The 19,634-nt window shown below is 42.1% G+C and overlaps 3 protein-coding genes across 3 annotated transcripts; 2 read left to right on the top strand and 1 right to left on the bottom strand.

The window, feature by feature from the left end:
- The first annotated feature begins 6,970 nt into the window (after positions 1-6,970).
- LOC121693659 (olfactory receptor 6N1-like) lies at positions 6,971-7,927 on the top strand. The gene has a single exon (XM_042073223.1). The coding sequence runs from the start codon at positions 6,971-6,973 to the stop codon at positions 7,925-7,927; it is 957 nt and encodes a 318-aa protein (XP_041929157.1).
- A 4,113-nt stretch (positions 7,928-12,040) lies between these two features.
- On the top strand, positions 12,041-17,296 carry LOC121693658 (olfactory receptor 6N1-like). Its single transcript, XM_042073222.1, has 3 exons — positions 12,041-12,941; positions 16,349-16,595; positions 17,059-17,296. Exons 1-3 carry the CDS (start codon positions 12,041-12,043, stop codon positions 17,294-17,296), a joined length of 1,386 nt encoding a protein of 461 aa, XP_041929156.1.
- A 485-nt stretch (positions 17,297-17,781) lies between these two features.
- On the bottom strand, positions 17,782-18,635 carry LOC121693657 (uncharacterized protein K02A2.6-like). Its single transcript, XM_042073221.1, has one exon. The coding sequence runs from the start codon at positions 18,619-18,621 to the stop codon at positions 17,782-17,784; it is 840 nt and encodes a 279-aa protein (XP_041929155.1). The 5' UTR covers positions 18,622-18,635.
- Positions 18,636-19,634: the final 999 nt, after the last annotated feature.

Here is a 19,634-nt window from a genome sequence, read left to right as displayed (position 1 = left end):
AGGATTCTTTTAAGAAGTCATTAACTGCAACCTCATTTACATAATGATGCATATTAATTAAGTTTTAATGAATCTGAATTTCCACCAAGCCGCTTTTCTTTGGCTGTGGAACAAATTGAACAAATTATTTAAAAGTGTTCTTGAATCTACTTTTCACACCAAAGGGGAGAGAATGCAATCATTTGTAGAAAATCATATATTTTTAGCCAAACCCATCTGTTAATTTTTTCCTTAAATGTAATCATTTATCCTTTGTTTTTTAAACCTTGGGAGGAATTGTTCCACCTCTATGTCGGGGATCAAAAATAAATATGGTAATTTTGGAATAATACCATTACTTTTACAACTAAATAGGGATATTTCTGTTTCATAGTTTGCTGCGTTTAAAAGCAGGTATAGATGGGAATATTTACCTATTTTGTTGGCCATGACATAGTGCTTCTCACATTGTGTACACAGCCAGTAGTATTATTTTGCCATTCATTTCAATAGCATCAACCCAACCAAAGGAGCATCTAAAACCCCATCTAAATATAGAAATGACCTGATTTATTTTGTTCAGAATTATATCTCTCTACTGTTGAAGTATTACAATTAAGCATTCATTTTCAATTGCACTGAACAATTGTGAAAAATGGCAGTGTTTCCTACATAGTGATGTCTGTTCCATAATGCTAGCAGTCACTACGTGCTCTTTGTTGGCTGATCGGCAAACGGCATCATAACTGCATTATCACCAGCACTTCCAGCAGCTGCTGCTGTTTGAGGTGTGCTTGTGATGTGCATTCAGCCATACACACTTACCAACACCAATATTGTCCTCTTTCATTGTACACACATGTGCTCACACACATGCGCACACACACACACACACACCCATGCACACACACACATCACACACACACAGCCCAAGGGAATGACGCTGCACAGAGTGGGGTATTTTAGTCCTTTGTGTAATACAACCGTTGGGGGGGGGGGGGGGCACAAGAGCAGCACATAGTAATAGTAGCCTCCACAGCAGTTAAGTCAGACACTGCATCCGTATGGTGACTGCAGATCCCCCTAAGTACCAGGGTTCACCCGGGACTTCTGCCAGTGTCCGCCTCCAATGCACTGTTTATTGATGTGTTTTTGTCTCTTTAAAGAATCACCTTTTGTGCGCAGGGTTGGAAGCTGGGGGTTCTTTTGACAGCAAGCGTGTCTTCCTCCTGGGAGGTCAGGAGCCAGGGATTCAGACGAGACAAGCTGGCGATGCAGTGTAACTGAAAATGGAAAGCAGATGTTAGTTAATTAGGGGAAATGTGACTGACAAGACTTGAGCAGAGAGGTGCTGGAGCTAGCCGGCACCGAGCAGCTGTTGTTGCCGACTTCATTGTCAGTCTTGTACACAAGTCACAATATCCCCACGGAGGGACAGGCGACGCAAATGCTGACAATTATCAAAATAGAATTAAGCATGATTGAATCACAGCGATATTTTTTGTTGTTGGTAAAAATACCATCCACCCCTTTCCTCCATGTTTTGTTTGTCCTTACTCTTGAACACATTTTTTTGTCCGTCCTTGTGGCGTTGTTGATTTTTAAAAAAAATTCAAATCAAAGTTCCTTGTTGTTTAGAGTAGTGTACAATGAACACCAAATTCATTAGCAACTAATTTTTCTGTATTTAAAGAAAGCATTCTACACAAGCACAGATTGCGACAGCATGGAAATGTTAAGTTGTTTTCAATTGCTTATAATATTACAGAAGTCAACTATAATACCATTAATAGAAACTTGAGATATTCATCACCACATTGTTCACCAAGGTGGGATGATTAGGCTCCATCTAAAGTGTGATCATTGTGTAAAGAAAAGACCATAGTTAAATTAACATACCAAATCAGTCAGTGGATTTATTTATTTTGTTTTAAACTTTACCTTTGCTATGGAATGCATGGTTGACTGGTTAAAGACAAAATCACATGTGAGTGAGCAACACAGTCACACCCCCTCCACACAATCTATGCGACTTGTTCTTTTTCAGGATTCTCCCCTGGAAAACAAGTACAATGTTTACCGCTACCTTGTTTTTAATTGTTTCATAACTGGGGGGAAATGGCTTAAATGTGTAAAAAAAAACTAAAAAAAAAAACTAGTGTAATTTAGTTTATGTACTTCACATTTTGTATGTGTATGTTTTGAAAAATGTTTGTCGCATGTGATAGCTGTCTTACGGAGCCCAGGATGTGTCTTTGCAAGATAGTTTTGTGTATCGAGAGAATGTGCTCTCATTTTAGTAAATTGTACACTCATTTTACTAAATTGTGGTCTCATTTTACTATTGTGTGCACAATTTAGTATATTGTGTGCTCATTTTACTAAATTGTGCGCACGTTTTACTATACTGTGCACATGTTTTACTAAATTGGGCGCTCAATTTACAACAATTAAAATGAGAGCACAATTTAGTAAAATGAGTGCACGACTTAGTAAAACGTGTGTACGATTTAGTGAAACGTGCAGAGGCGGACAGAGTACACAGCTTCATTACTTGAGTAAAAGTACATCAAAAGTACAGTATCAAGAGTACAAGAGTAGCCTACATTTTCTAAATATTGCATTACTGCCACAGTGCTTACATTTATGTACAGAAACGTCCTATATGGAGAAATGAAAATTGTTAATGTTAATACCTTGGAGAATGTAAAAGGAATTGAAAGTAAAATCAAGTCATTTTCATCTTTTTACCATGTTACCAGGGATGGGCAATATTTCTAATACATGTATATAAAATACGTATTTCAAATACAAAATACAATTTTGTAATTGAAACACTTGAAGCGAAAACTATCATTAACTTGTTCAGAAAATTGAAATAGTCTGGCGAGGTGGGGCCACAAGTTGGCACATTCCCGGGATGGACCTGCTGTGTCTTCATCCATTGTTCCGTCCATGGTTTCGTCTCTTATCTAAATCTGACCATGGAGTTGACTTTGGCGGACAGCTAAAGGTGATTGCTGATAGGCTGTCCCAGTCAGTGGCGCAATCTGCACAATCCAATCACGTTTGAGAGGTAACAACAAATTGAGGGTTTCCGAGATTTTTCTTTTTTCCTTTTTTTTTATAAGAAGTAACAGGTACTCACGGTTATGGATAGAAATGTAGTGGAGTAAAGAGTACAATATTTGCCTCTCAAATGTACTTGAGTAAAGTCATGAGTACACCCCAAAAATGATACTCGAGTAAAGTACAGATCCCTCAAAATTGTACTCAAGTACTGTACTCAAGTAAATGTACTCCGTTTCTGGAAATGTGAGCACAATTTAGCAAAATGAGCACACAATTTAGTAAAATGAGTCCACGTTTTCTGGATATACACCAAAAAATATCTTACAATGACCCCTCCAGTGTTTCGTAACTGTGTGGATCTATTTCGACCTCCCTCAGACCGTCACCACGGTCTACACCTTGAATGATGCCATCCTTCTACCTTTTCTCGAGACCATTATATCAACAATGTCATGTGACTGACCTGGAGGCTGTCCCGCAGCAATATAATGCATTCAGGGACATGCCTCTTCCTCTTGCCTGGAACACCTCAGCTCGTTCTGAGCGACAAGAGATGGTGACGGTCATCGGTCGGTCTCATAGATCCATAGTTATGGACATAACTTACGAACTTCATGAGCAATTTAACTGAGACAAATGGAAGTCTAATTTTAGACACAATTTGCATATGCAGTTTTAAAGACTTTGGTTACTTCTTTTTTTTGGGGGGGGGCTTGGGCCCCAGACTTCACCCTCTCCCTCTGCTCATGGTTTTCCGATGGTGAAACACGTTACTAGTTACTATCAGAGCAGGGTCATCCCAGCTCTTCTGAGAGGATTTCTTCTCCAAACACCACTAACAATCTAACACACTTAACTTTCACTTACCATGACCTTCTAACACACTTAACTTGCACTTACCATGACCTTCTAACACACTTAACTTGCACTTACCATGACCTTCTTATCTATCGCCTATCCCTCTTATCTACATCCATTGACTTGAACTGTCTCTGAACAGTGTTTCTTTTACTGTATTATGCAAGGTAGTAGGCTACCTATTATTACACCATTGTGTCATATTCTCACTGTACCACGACTGCTCTCTAAAGTTTTAGTAAGTCACTTTGGACCAAAACATCAGCTAAATGAATAAATGTAATGCAAAGCATGCAATGGACTTGTTACTGTAACTCTAAGTAGCTGTTGATAAACAGACAGACAGACAGAAAGAAAGAAAGAAAGAAAGAAAGAAAGAAAGAAAGAAAATGTAGATTTGTTCTTTGTATATTTGGTTCCATATATTTTTTGGATTGGTGTGCTGTATAACCTAAATTTATCATTAGTTAAAAATGCTAAAAGGATTGGTCATTGGTTAAAAGTGTATCATAAGATGCTAAAAGGATAAGCTAATTTGCTATAGTTTTCAGTTTTCTTTGTGTGTTTGCAATTGCAAATATTTAGTTTTCTCTTTATCATATGAGAAACCAACATCTCATCTACTTAGCTAATTTCAGGCAAAGTCAAAGTCAAAGTCAGCTTTATTGTCAATTTCTTCACATGTTCCAGACATACAAAGAGATCGAAATTACGTTTCTCACTATCCCACGGTGAAGACAAGACATATTTTACCAATTTAAGTCCACAGACAAACATAACATTCAAGTAAAACAAAAAAGTAAGTAAATAAGTAAATAAGAGGGCACATATAATAATGAAAAAAATAAGAGCAGCAAAATTTGGTTGAAATTGTGCATAGACAGTCAATAAAATACTAGTGCAAAGTCAGGCCAATAAAAGGCTTGGGTAGTTCTGTTTGACCTAAGTAAGAAAGAAAGTGGCATAGTGGTGCAAGTTATGTAAGAGCAGCAGAAGTGTTGTGTTTTCAGGACAAAAACAACAAGTTGTAAAGTGTACAAGTGTGCAAGTGTGCAAGTGGAGTCCAAGGCCCACATTTCTTGTCTGACTGAAAGCTTAAGGTGAAATTAAAGTTGAAGTCTTCATAATAAGCTCTCAGTTATTTATTTTCTTCAATGTGGTGATGGTTGGCAGCAAATCTCTAATCTGATTGATCTGAACACTAAATCAGCCAAGTCCTTTCCTTAGCATAGTCTCATCCAATGCTTTAGAGTTTCCTTAGAGGCCTCTTGTGCTTACAATGTTTACTGTTTAATTAGTAACTTTGCTTTGTAAAAATACAAACTTATCATTGGTAATTGTACACTAGAGAGAGATACATCTTGGAAGCAATTAACCACACGTGTGGGTGTAATGATTGGTCTCAATATGACCTAGGACTAACTGGGAGGAACTGTTTGTTCTTAAGATTAATTATGATGTGGCAAAACTTCTAATGGCTCGTGTAAACTTTTTAAAATGATGTCATTGTAACTCTTCTAAGTGTCCTGGACTGTATTTAAAGACTGTGTTTACTTTGTGCAGGATGGAGTGCTCAAAACTGGTGTCAGGTAACGAATGAACGTTCAGGTTAATCAGATAACAAAAAAAGAATCTAACCAAATGTGTGTATAGTTCTTTCAATTGTGAGTTACTTTAAGCACCTTTTTCATGTTCTGTTATCTATCGATTAGCAGAGGTATCTTTTTCAGGTTAAATATTTATGTTGTGCATATGATATGGCTAAAAAAGTTGCCTTTTTTGTGGTTCCATTAGGTAGACTGATTACAATGCATTATCATATATAATGTAATTTTGAAACATATCTATGTGAAAATGTGTTAGAGTGAACATAAACTGTTACTTTAGTAATTATGTTTTACAACTCTATCAGTTATTATGATGTTCAAATAATATGTGGATTTTGTATATAAAAAGAGGTGAACTTTAAAACCTGCAATCCACCAGCACCTTTTTAAGTTGGCTGTGCAAAGGGATCTCTTTTATTTTTCAACTATGTGGATTTTGCTTCTGTTGGCAGGCTGTTACTTGATTTGATGCATATCAGAAGTATTTTCCAACTAGATTTGGACCATATTTCAAATACTCACCGTTTCCATTACAATTACACTATCTGCTTTCTTCAACTGTCAAGCCTTTACCCTGATGTGAAACTACCTATATATATCCATGAAAGATTTATGTTTTTTTTACATTTTAGAGGCCAGGTCATTCTTATAGGGACGAAACAAAAGTAACAATGTTATAAATAAATGTATTTTAATATATTAAATTATTTGACTTTCATTTGCTTTTTATATTCATTATAATTGTATTAACTCTCCTGTTGTGTTTGCGGTCAAATTCGACCGATTGACAATTCTTTTCTCTCAAAGAAGTTTCATAACAATTAGGGTGTCTTATTTAACTTTAGAACACCCATTGTGTTCCCGATCAAAAATGACCATGAAATGGGTGAGGAAATGGTCAGTGTATAAAATTGAATCCAGGAATATACCTGTTGATCAGATGGACTGTATCTGTGCCCTTCACTCCCCCTCTTTGCTTCTATGCCTGCACCCACTGGAACCTTTCCCCAATAGAATCTTCCCCTTTCTGTCTTGCATCAGTTCAATGAGGCCTGCAGGCCATAACTGGAAGTTCAAAACTGGTTATATCCAATAGAACCTAAGTTGATACAAAGGTCTATCACAACATAAGATGATAATATATGTGTTTATATAGATTTATAACGTTATAAAGTCATAATGCAGCGGCCATCCAGCGGGAACACACAATTAGTGACCATAACATGACCACAACAGGAGGGTTAATTCCACTTTGTACAAAGGATGGCATAAATCATTGTGAGATGAATGTGAAAAGAGAGTATTGCTAGTTTCAAAATGATCATTTTTGATCGGGACACTCACTTGAGAAAAAACTGTATTCTCTAAGTATAAATTGTATTCTCTAACTTCCTAAGCCTTTTTGACAGCTCTCTGCCTTTTTGTCCTATAGGTATCAGTGATCTTCTGGCAACATGAATGTCTCTGCTCCAGTCACATTTTTCATCATAGAAGGACTGCAGGAGAAGAAAATGCTCATGTTTGGTGTTTTTCTAACCGTGTACGTTGTGGTTCTATGTGGCAATGGCATGATTATATATCTGGTGAGGACAGACCCTAAGCTTCAAACTCCTATGTATTTCTTTCTTCATAGCCTCTCTTTCTCAGACATAGTGTATACATCCGTAACTATACCAAATATGCTCTCTGGCTTACTAAAAGAGGAGCACACCATCTCCAAAACTGGTTGCTTATTGCAGATGTACTTTTTCCTCTCTATGGCTGTGACTGGTCGCTCTATCTTAACGGTCATGGCTTTTGACCGCTACATGGCTGTGTGTAACCCACTGCGCTATGGTTCCCTCATGACCCAGCCAGTGTGCATCCTCCTGGTTGTGGTCGCGTGGTGCTTTGGGTCTGCAACCGTCCTGCCATCCCTTTCCCTGGCCGTCCCCCTGCCCTTCTGCGGACCCAACAGGGTGAAGCATGTCTTCTGCGACCATTCGTCTGTGGTGAGGCTGGCGTGCGCCGACACGAGCGTCAACAGCGTCGTGTCTCTAACCCTCGCGCTGTTCGTCCTCCTTGGCACGTTCTCCCTCATCCTGGCCTCGTACGTGTGCATAGGTAAGGCGGTGCATGGCATGGGGCGGGTGGAGAGGACGAAGGCGTTCACCACCTGCGCCTCTCACCTGATAGTGGTCTGCATCTCGTACGTGTCGGCCACGTGCGTGTACGTCTCCTACCGCGTGGCCACGTTCTCCCCTGACGCACGTATGATCGTGGCGGTGCTGTACTCGGTTCTAACCCCTCTGCTCAACCCCATCATTTACAGCTTGAGGAACAAGGAGCTGTGGGAAGCCCTGACGAGAGCCCTCAGTAGATGTCCTGCCGTGCCGAGCTCTCACAGGAAAACGATCCCTACTTTATCCTGACAGTGTCAAAATTATCGTTTCTAAAGGTGACACAACAGCCTTACTAAGTGTTGAGGGATAGTAAACTACTTTTTGTTTTATCCAAATTTATTATACGGCTCTTCAGAATGCTGCAGAAAGTTCCATTGGCTTTGAATTGGCCTTCCCATTATTCAAAGGTCCTATTTGACCACTGCAAAAAAATAAATAAATGAATAACTGCTGTGTATATATGGCAAAAGGTTTTGTGCTTCTGATTCATATCTTTCATATCATTCCACAAGTTATCTGTTCACACATCGCCATGGACGTGAAAGTCAGCAACTAATACGATGCAACACCTGAAACTCTCAAGTTCTATTTGTGTGGCTGTTTGTATCCCAGTTAAAGCCACAACACTGTAACACATTTCACAAATTAAGAAGAACATACTGTTTTGTGTGAATTTTCTTTTCTCGTTTGGCAATTTAGCTGTATAATAATCAGGATAATGTATTGTCCGCCAGTCATTATTGTTAAATAATTCCCCACAGGATGAACCCGGACACAAAGCGGAAGGGTCTTGCCTTAACCCGAGGGGGGACTTTTTAACATTAACCCTACTGTCGTAATTCTACTATAATACATTATGTGTATTAACATATGCACGAAGTACACTGAAATACATATGGGATATGTATAATCTCGCTAAACTTTTTATTTGCAGCAGTCTGTCCTGATCTGTCTCCAATGTTTAGTGTCTGTGTTTATCAGTTGGTCACTTTATGTGTAAGAGGTTGTGTTTTCCAATACATGTAGAGAAATACAGAATGATAGTAATTACAGTATATAGTTTTTTACGTTATTGTACTGTCACTACTATTGACCCTTTCAACAATAAAAACAAAAACAATGCTTGAACGTTCTATTTGGGCCCCAATCTACTTCCTCTACATTAAGATAACATATGGAATGTTAAAAGAGAAGTGTTGTGGGGCCAACTATGATGCTGATAATGGAACTCTCTTGAAAGGGTCCATACTGCAGTTCCATGGTAATTGAGTTTGCATGACGGTCGCTGTACATTATAAGTCTAGTTTTTAGTTTAAAAAAAAAAAAAAAAAGGGCACTCCCACGGTAAGATTTAAAAGCCTTAACACTGCCAACATGTTTTGACTGCTCTATCAGGGCATGCTAGACAGAAACAGGTGTGCACATTTATGAATCCATCTACAAAACAAATCTATTCACATGGCCAATTACACAAAGAACAATATGAGTATGATTAGATAAGTAAATAAAAAAAGATTATTACACTAATGACATCAAATAATAGTACCGGTAATTACAAAATGTACAGAGGACTAGCTTACATGAAGATACTCATGAGCGTATGCTCACGCACCAAAGGCAAGAGACAAATGCATTAATAGACATACACTGACAAAAGATGTGTGTACAGTAGGACAACTTGAATCTATAGCACAGGGGGGAAGGTACACATCCCCATTCAGGCCTAGAATGGCCTTTTAGGTTAATATAATAATCCACGAGTTCACTACTTGTGCCTATTTTTAGATTTTCTGGGATAGGCCTAACCTTGGTGGCCATCACTCTAAAGGAAGTTAGGTTGGGGTGGTCTGACTTTTTTGCCTAGACACAAAGTGAGCATAACAACAAAATGATTGTGGCATCGTGGCACGAGTGGATGAGTGTCAATATCCATTCTCGTTGGGAGGAACACTCCCTTTAGAGTCACGATATATTTATATTATACAACAAAAGCATTTTCATTTTCTAGGCTACAGGGGGGATAAGTCACAAGAAGTTCCCTATTTACAGCAGAGTAAAATATAAATATATTGCGACTCTAAAGGGAGCTCTACAGTCGCCAAAAATACCTAAACCTGCATAGTGTACCTTTAAATACCTAAACCTGCATAGTGTGCCTTTAATTTTCATTACATTACAAATATTGAGAAATGTATACAAACATTTTTAAATTTACCATACCGAAATACTTTTATTTTCATGACTCGTTGCAAATTCAGACAACATTTACATTTCAGAAACGTGCTGCAAAACTCAACACAATGGAAGTATTTCCGGGGACTTAAAAGTGATGAACACCTCTGAATAGGTGGCGAATGGGTGTAAACCTTATTACGTACAGACAGTAAAGGAGAGGAGATCATCACTCTTAAGCGCCATTAAAATAAACCCAAATACTTACATTTCAGAGCCAGTACATTTTAAACAGGAGCTGTCATTGTCACACCCGTTCGCCACCTGTTCAGAGGTGTTCATCACTTTTAAGTGTCCCCGGAAACACTTCCGTTGTGTTGTGAGTTTCGTAGCGCGTTTCTGAAATGTAAATGCTGTCTGAATTTGCAACGTGTTTTCTAAATGATGTGCACGTGTTGTCAAAGGAAAATGAAGATGTTTTCTTAAGTTGGTTGTGTTTTGTCTATTTGCACGAGTTTTGTTGATTTGCATCTGTTGTCATAAGTTGCACGTCGTTTGCACCTGTCAGCCTCCGTATGTGTGGTCCTAATACTCTGTCATACTCTTTCTCTCCCCATCCTGTCATATACACAAACCCACACAAAAGGTATGTATGCTGTATATGCAGCCATAGCATCTAATGATCTAATTATTTTTGTCTATTGTCTAAAATCTAATGAGAGCCCTTTATGTACATCTGTCCATTCAATGATACACAGTGGAAGGTTTGACAAGGAGGAACTCTGTCAAAAGCATTCTCCAACTGCACTGTTATTGCTTCTTAGGACCTAATGCCACCCTATACAAATCTATTCAATCCTTGCAAAACCCTCTGAATAAGTCATTTTGTCAGTGCTTCCACTACCTTACAACCACATCAATGAATGGTTTCAGGGTTATGCAGACTTAATCATTTTAATTTCTAAAGTCAGACAATTTCATATTAAAGAAAGCTAAAAGTCTGAATAGTACAGGTCTTCAGGTAGGCCTACTGTGCAAAATGTCACTGACACACATAGCATAGGTTTGCAGGAGCTGCGCCCTGCCTTGCAGACCTCCAGTGCTTGGTCCCTGACACTCAATTTGTTGTTCAATTAGTAACTTTGTTTTGTAAAGTCACAGAATTATCATTGGTAATTGCCCACCAGAGAGGTATACAGTACATGTTGGAAGATATAAAGAGGATGCATGTTTTTAATGACTATGTTTTAACATTATCTAGTCCTAATTGGGGTAGCAACTGTAGACAGAAATTAATTGCAGTTAAGACACGACTCCTAATTGCTACTGTATATGGGAGCAGAAGTGATGTAAGCATAAGTCTCCAATGTGACCCACACTGTATTTAAGTCAGTATGTCTGCAATTGTGAGTCATGTATGTGGTAGACACCAACTTGTTAGGTGTGAATGGATATTTTATAATATGCATCTTATTGTATTTATTACTGTGCTTTTCCTATTAATATCAATATCTGCAAAAATGTCAATTGTTGACAATTGTTGTCAATTGCATTTTGCATTCAGCATTACTGAAAGTATATTATTCCTCTTATCATCATTGAAAATGTTACATTGATTACATTGAAATGCAATGTTTTTGTATGAATGTATTCATAAGACTTTTTACTGGAGAGATCTCTCCATCAGGCTCTATATCCAGTTAACTTGAAACTGTACTCTGTTCAAATAATGGTCATGTTAAAGGAATGTTCTGGACCAAAAACAACCTAGGGTCTATTTTCAGAAATTGGTTGAAAGTGTTGTTTGAAAGCATAATTACGTTAATTGGTGGTTTTGAGCAAGAACGTTGTTTGCATTAACACCAAATCTGCTTACAGTGAAAGCGAACCGGGCATACACTCACATCAAAATTATACACCACTGACCATGTTCAAAATAGAATGACACTTCTGTGGTAGTGTAAAGGTTGTCTACAGACAAATCAAAGTATTGTAAACGTTGTAAGTGTTTTGAAAGGTTATACAAATTTTATTTTATGAAGGGTGTGTTTTTAGGTTACCTTAGCTGTCTTCCTGTCATGGCCACTTTGAAAGAAGGCTTACAAGTCGATTAACGAACATTCCTTTTTAACAGCTTTTTGTCCAATGTGTTTCTTTTCCAGGTATATTATTAATCCACTTTCTGGGAATATGAACATCTCTGCTCCAGTCACATTTTTCATCATAGAAGGACTGCAGGAGAAGAAAATGCTCATGTTTGGTGTTTTTCTAACTATTTATGTTGTGGTGTTATGTGGCAATGGCATGATTATATATCTGGTGAGGACGGACCCTAAGCTTCAAACTCCTATGTATTTCTTTCTTCATAACCTCTCTTTCTCAGATATGGTGTTTGTCACAGTATACATACCCAACTTGCTATCGGGTTTACTAAAAAAAGAACACATTATTTCCAAATCTGGATGTATGGTACAGATGTACTTTTTCCTATCCATGGGCTCAACTTGCCGAGCTATCTTGACAGTCATGGCTTTTGACCGCTACGTAGCCATATGTAACCCACTTCGTTATACTACTATTATGACTAAACAGGTGTGTATACTCCTGGTTTTTGCAGCATGGTGTTTTGGTTATGGAATGGTCTTGCCGGCACTCTGCCTGGCCCTTCAGCGACAGTTTTGTGGGCCCAATAGGGTGGAGCATGTCCTCTGTGACCACTCGTCTGTGGTGAGACTAGCCTGTGACGACACGACGGTCAACAACTACCTATCTCTGGCCCTCGCTATGGTCGTCCTCATTGGCACGTTCTCCCTCATCCTGGCCTCGTACGTGTGCATAGGTAAGGCGGTGCATGGCATGGGGCGGGTGGAGAGGACGAAGGCGTTCACCACCTGCGCCTCTCATCTGATAGTGGTCTGCTTCTCGTACGTGTCGGCCATGTGCGTGTATGTCTCCTACCGCGTAGCCACGTTCTCCCCTGACACACGTATGATTGTGGCGGTGGTGTATTCTGTTCTCACACCGTCTCTCAACCCCATCATTTACAGCTTGAGGAACAAGGAGCTTTGGGAGGCTCTAACCAGAGCCCTCAGTAGATGTGATGCCTTACCCTCAGCTCGCAAAAAAACCCTCCCTGCTGCATCCTAAAGCTACTGTATAAAAGAGGGTTCACCAGTTTCCTTAATCAATAGTCTTACTCTTGAATGTTAACAGTACTGTTTCTTGTACTACTTGTTGTTAAAAGTACATATGGACAATTGTAATGCAGTGTATAAAACAAAATTCACAAACTTCATATGTAATTTTGTCTTTTGACAGTTTATCCCCACAGAGCTAGGCATATTTATCTAATCTTTATATAACTTATCTACTGTATGGATGCACGATAACATATAAAACAAGATATGCTGTGAATGTGCTCCATATAGGTATTGAAAATATGACATAGTCAATGCATTTGCAATAATGCGTTATTGTACCTTAAAGGATTTACTTCAAGATAAAGGCCTAAGCACATTACGGATTAAGGCAGCATCTTCAAAATGTCTAAATGATTAACCATATACTGTAAAGTGCTGGATAATAATATTATTCGAGCCTTTAAATGGGATTTATTTAATGTTTCTGTTATAGTTACCGGCGCCATGATAGTTTAGACAGTTAAGAACATTGTGCAGTGGTAATGCTTTTGAATTACAATAATGGCATAACAGTAATGGTGTGCCTAATGGCGTTTTTAAACGCAAGATGGTGAGGAGCATGACACAATTTTCCCCGCCTACAGAGTCATTCCTATCAGGTAATTTATTCCCAGCCGACCTGTTCCTTCTGCAACTGGTTTGCTCTCTCACTTTCCACCCACCACTTCCCCTCATGCCTCCCATCTTCATAGCTTAGGACTAGCATGGGGGTTTACGCATGGATCCTGCTTTGGTTAGGACTAGCATGGGGGTGTACGCATGGATCCTGCTTGGTTAGGACTAGCATGGGGGTTTACGCATGGATCCTGCTTTGGTTAGGACTAGCATGGGGGTTTACGCATGGATCCTGCTTTGGTTAGGACTAGCATGGGGGTGTACGCATGGATCCTGCTTAGGTTAGGACTAGCATGGGGGCGAGACACTACAGGTGAATAGGGTAAAATTTTAAAATAATAGACATCACCATGAAACTTCCTCAGTTGATTACTTACACAAGTATGAACAAAAAATGTATTACAAGTTTTTGAAATTCGAATGTCTAATTATGCAAATTAGGCACTCTCATTAAATATGCGCACATTTGCATATATTTTCGGTAGATAGATCTGAACATATGATGAAGCCAGGTGCAAAATTATTTTTTCATTTTGTTTGCATACAAGATAAAAATAAAATTACAGAGGGATTTCAGGATATCTGCTTTCATTACCTAGGAAATCAGAATATACTGTCCATAGCCTTAAAAAATCGATTTTTGCCATATATTTTGGAATAAAATGTCACATAAATCAGGCCAGGAATGATTCATTAACAAATCCCTCTGTAAATATCTTCAGAGCACTGCTAAGTGTATATCTGGAAAGTTTGGTGTACATAGGTGCTACATAGGCTGAGATGTATCTACTGGAAAATTAGAAAAACTCAATTTGAGAAAACAGCCTTGGAAACACAGACAAGAGATTCCGTTCTTAGCCTAGACTCGCCTTTGAACTTTCGCGATTGGTTGCGGTTACAAAGGAAGTGTCCATATTTGGATAGCACAACGTCATGCAGGAAAAACAGAGCTTTCCAACGGTACTACACATGTTATGTTTTGTAGCAGGGTCGCGGTAGAGCATGAAACGTTAGAAGACTAACTTTTGGTGAATTTAGGAGAAATATACAGGCGCGAGTAGACAAAATGTAATGAAATAAACACCTAAATGTGTAAATCGGGCTTTGTTGTTGTAGTAGTGTGAATGAATACATGCTAAGGTAGCAAATTAGCCCAAAATCTCGAAATTGACCAGTGCATGAAAAAACAATGTTTTCACCTGCCGTGTCTCGCCTTAAAGATCAAAAAGAAAGACTTTGACAACTGCATTTAACGTCATAAACCATTCCCTAGTATGCCTGACACATACTGTACACAGACATACATATTCATATTTGGTTATTGCATATGTTGCAAGATGTCTGATATAATGCCAGCTCTTTGCCATTAGTGAGTGTTCCACCATATGTGGTATAGCCTACTGTCTGTGCAAGAGTGTTTGGGGTATCATTGAGGAAGAAATCTGAGAAATAGGTTAAGCAAGATAGTGAGGAAATGTGCTTCATTTACATTTAATCATTTAGCTGATGGCTGTATCCAAAGCAACTTACAAAAAGGGAAACAATCAAGGTACAGTCACAAGGACATGTTAGCGCAGCAATGAGTAGGTCTACTACTCACCATAGACTGTACACAGAATCTTGTGACAATTCTAGAAGGGTGACGGTCAATTGGTAAATGTTGCATGTTCATTGTCCAGTTGTTGGTATGCTAGGAGAGGAGGTACTCTCTGAAGAGCTACTGTAGGTCTTCAAACGTTTTTTGAAGGTAGAGATAGAGTGATGATAAAAGTGCTGATTTAGACGGAAAGGCTAAGCTACATGTTGCATTAGGCCTACTCTACTATCTGTCTATCAGAAACTATGCCGCCAGCAAAGTGTCACTTCATAACATTGCCAGTTGTGTCAATTTTGGGCACATTTTAAAGGTACACTATGCAAGATTTTCACCTTTACGACGCCAATTTGATGGTAAACAAACTTGTAATAGCCGAATCATTCACCTAGCATAGCTATACAGCATAAAGTCGCTACCGAGAAAACCAGCCATCAACTTCAAGAACGACAGCCCGACAAATCTTGAGAGAACCGTGAAACATTACCTTGTCAGCAGATATAGTTCTTTGGAGTTTTTGCCTGTTGTTAATCCTTCACCTCCACAACAAAAGCATCTTCATTGTGTACAGGGGGGATAAGTCACAAGAAGTTTGCAGAGTAACATATAAATATCTTGACTCTAGAGCACTACAGTCGCCAAAAATACCTAAATCTGCATGTAATAGCAAAATACTGTGGCGATCTCGCCCTCAGACAAGATTCAGCTTTGACCAGGACGGCCATTTATTGGAACAGGCAGACTAAAACACAATCAGACACACAGAGAACTAGATAGGGCTACACAGGGGTAGTCTCAGCCGCAGATGTAACACACAATAAGGGTTTACCACACACATCAACACGAGGATAAACACATGAGGTACAACTAAAGAGACTAACACGCTAACAAATACACAACATGGTAAACGTAACTACAACTATTATAACCGACATTACACATTCTAGCATTCACTCGCACTGCATTCTGGGAGACACTCATTCAACGTTAAACATGTACATCCACCGACGCTACATAACCCCCTCCCGAGCCATTGTCGTCCCCGGCAATGACAGCTCAGCTCACCGCTCGCGGCTGCGTCGGTGTCAGTCCCAGTGCTTAGTCCAAGTGACCGGAAAGCCTCCGGCTGCACGATAACCCCTCCCGACTGGAAGGGCTCTCGGCTGCCTCTGTCACGTCAGTTCTCCCCCGAACAAGCACCAGAACCGGCCAGACGTGGGTCGTGGTGTCGCTTGGGCCCTCTGTCTCCCGCCGTGCAGCTGCGCTACCTCAAACAGCAGCAAACAGTCCCACTGCAAGCCGAACCCCCGGACACGCTGGAACCCCTGGACGTTCGGTAGCCCCTTCTGGCTACTGTGACAGCTCGTGGCCGTTGCCACCTGTCCACAGTGTGCCGATCTCCAGGCGGTCAGCAGTCCACGTCGAGGTCCCTCCTCGCGCTGCCCTCTTGTAGAACGTTTGTCGGCTGTCTCTCGAGCACAACGATGCTCCACTGTGGCGGGAAATGGAGACCCCGACCCTCCCAGCAGGCTCGGGACACAGAGGAACTCACACACAAAACGTGAAAAACATTGCGCAGACTTGTGTCGAACGTGCGCACTTCAAACTTCAAACAGTCCACAAAACAATAGCTCCCAAGGCTCTACAAGTCAACGTTACCCTCTTGGTCACTAGCTGGAGCACCGCAAGCTCCCGAACTAGCAGCTATGACTCCATCACACTCTCGACCGGCAGCTGACGCTCTGGAAGTTCTTCAGTAGCTGGCGGTGTAAACCCGGCCGCTGTGGTCGTGTTTCAAGGTCGTCAGAGAGTTCGCGCTCTCTATGGATGAGATCCTCGGATGACGGCAGCATCGACATCAGCGTTGAGCCGGGAACTTCTTGCCAGCCGCGGACACTTCCGCGACATCAGCCGGGCTGGCAGCTCTCGTCGGCTGTGCAGGGCTGGTCCCGCTGGTCGCCTGCACAGGTCCCGCGCCGGGCCGGAAGGTCCTCCATCCTCCGTAGTGGCGAGCTCAGCGAGCTGGCTAGTCCTTAAAAGGACCATTGGAACATCTGCTGAGCTTCGCCGCCATCTTGCTGGTCTGGTCTTCGGCCTTCTTCTCCATCTCGATCTGGCGTAGATCTTCGCGGCCTGGGAGGGACCCATCCCACTTCTGACACCAATGTAACAAACTGCACAGATGTCTTAGAATGGTTTTTATTGGTTACGCACCAAAACACACGAACGCATAATGCCGGGCCAGACCTGGCCCTTATGCTCCAGCAATAAACATCTATGTGAGGCTGTATCTACAACGCACACTAGTTAGACCCGGTTATGAACACTGTAATCAACTATAAACATAAACACGACAGTCAGGACGCACAACATTGGTAACTTGAATGGTTAACATTAACATTCAACATAACACATCAACCGAACAGCATCATGGGAGCACAGTCATGAACAGCTAGGCTCAGATCATTACACAGCCCCCCGAGACGTAGTCCATGTCCCCTTGACTCAAGTCTTACCCTACGTCAGTCCGTGAGCCTGGCTGGGACGCAACGCAGGCGTTGTGGGCGCCCCGCTGTCACGGCGGTGACTTCCGGTGAAGGCTGCACGGTGACCGGTGTTAGAGCCACAGCTCCATTGTCACCAAGTTCCACAGAGTCAGTGTCAAAGTCTCCACGACCCTCAGCTGAGGCCAGGGGTCGATACGGGGCCAGTCGATCACGGTGGAGAGCCACAACTCTCCGACGCTTAATCAGTCTCACACGATAGACCACATCAAACAGCTTCTCTAAGACATCGCACGGTCCGACCCACTGGCTAGTAAGTTTCGGGGAAATGCCTTTCTTTCTGGCCAACTCGTGTACTCCTTTCAGTCTCTCGAGTAGCTGCTTGTAGTATTCCAGCCCTGGCTTACCTCCAATCTCCGTTTCCGGAGGCGAACCGAACACCAAGTCCACTGGCGTGCGTAGCTCTCGCCCGAACATCAGAGCTGCCGGTGTGCATTTCGTTGACTCTTGCACCGCTGTGCGATATGCCCAGAGCACCAGGGGCAAGTGTAAGTCCCAGTCCTTTTGTTGGCGGTCGGCCAATATGGCCAGCTGCACTGCTAGAGTCCGATTAAACCGTTCCACCAGCCCGTCGCTTTGTGGATGCAGAGGTGTCGTTCTCGTTTTCCGGATGCCCATGCGCTGGCAAACCTCAGCAAACACCTCTGCCTCGAAATTCCGCCCTTGGTCGCTGTGGAGCTCTTCCGGTGCCCCGAACCGGCAGAACATCTCAGTGACCAGTCTGTCCGCTGTCGTGTGGGCGCTCTGATCTGGCACCGCATACGCCTCCGGCCACTTAGTGAAATAGTCCATGGCCATGAGCACTTAGCGATTTCCCCGCTCTGTGACTGGCAGTGGGCCCGCTCCATGGGAGCCCCGACTGCATATTGCTGCAGCGGAGCATGCGAGCGTCGCATGGGGCCCTTCTTCGCTGTGCAGGCGTCACAGCAGTGAACATGCAGTTCAACGTCCAGCCTGCATCCCGGCCAATAGAAGTGACCTCTCAGCCAACGAAGAGTCTTTGCAATGCCGAAATGAGCCACCCCCACTGCCCCATGCACATGTTCCAGTACACAGGCTCGTAATCCAGCAGGAACCAGCAACTGGAAAATGTCAGATTGCCTATTGGGAGCTCGCCAGTGTCTATACAACAGTCCTTGACGTGCTACTATTCCCGGCCACTGTGAATAAATCGCTTTGGTCTCTGGATCGAGTGCTGATACGTCAGTCCATGGCAGTCGCTGACCGGCTTCGGCGAGCGTTGGCGAGCGTTTACCCTCTCGTTGGCGCGACGCTGGCTAGCGTTGAAAACAGCGACTCTCTCTCTCTCTGCCAGTGGTGATGCAGCCTGTAGCCGACGAGAGGGCTCCGGTTGAGCCGCGGCCAGGCTCCTCTCCTCCCTCCGGTGGCAGTGTTGGCACTGGTCTGCTGCACACGGACGCCTGGACAGGGCATCCGCGTTGCCGTGAAGGCGACCTGCCCGGTGTCGAATCTCCATGTCGTAGTCCTGGAGCGCCTCCAACCAGCGAGCCAGCTGGCCCTCTGGTTCTTTGAAGTTCAGCAGCCAGGTGAGCGACGCGTGGTCCGTTCTCAGCAGGAACCGTTTGCCGTAGAGGTAGGTTCGGAAATGGCGCACTGCCACCACCACAGCCAACAGTTCTCTGCGTGTCACGCAGTAATTCTTCTCCGCTCGGTCCAGTGAGCGGCTGAAGTATGCGACCACTTCCTCGCCCTGCTCGCCTGCTTGTGAGAGGACGGCGCCGACGCCCACATCGCTGGCGTCGGTGTCCAGGATAAACGGCAGTCGAGGGTCAGGGAAGGCGAGCACCGGG

The sequence above is a fragment of the Alosa sapidissima genome, chromosome 19, assembly GCF_018492685.1.
Source record: "Alosa sapidissima isolate fAloSap1 chromosome 19, fAloSap1.pri, whole genome shotgun sequence".
Lineage (NCBI taxonomy): Eukaryota > Metazoa > Chordata > Actinopteri > Clupeiformes > Clupeidae > Alosa > Alosa sapidissima.
Note: the sequence above shows the minus strand (reverse complement) of the source record. Positions and strands in the feature narration are given on the sequence as shown.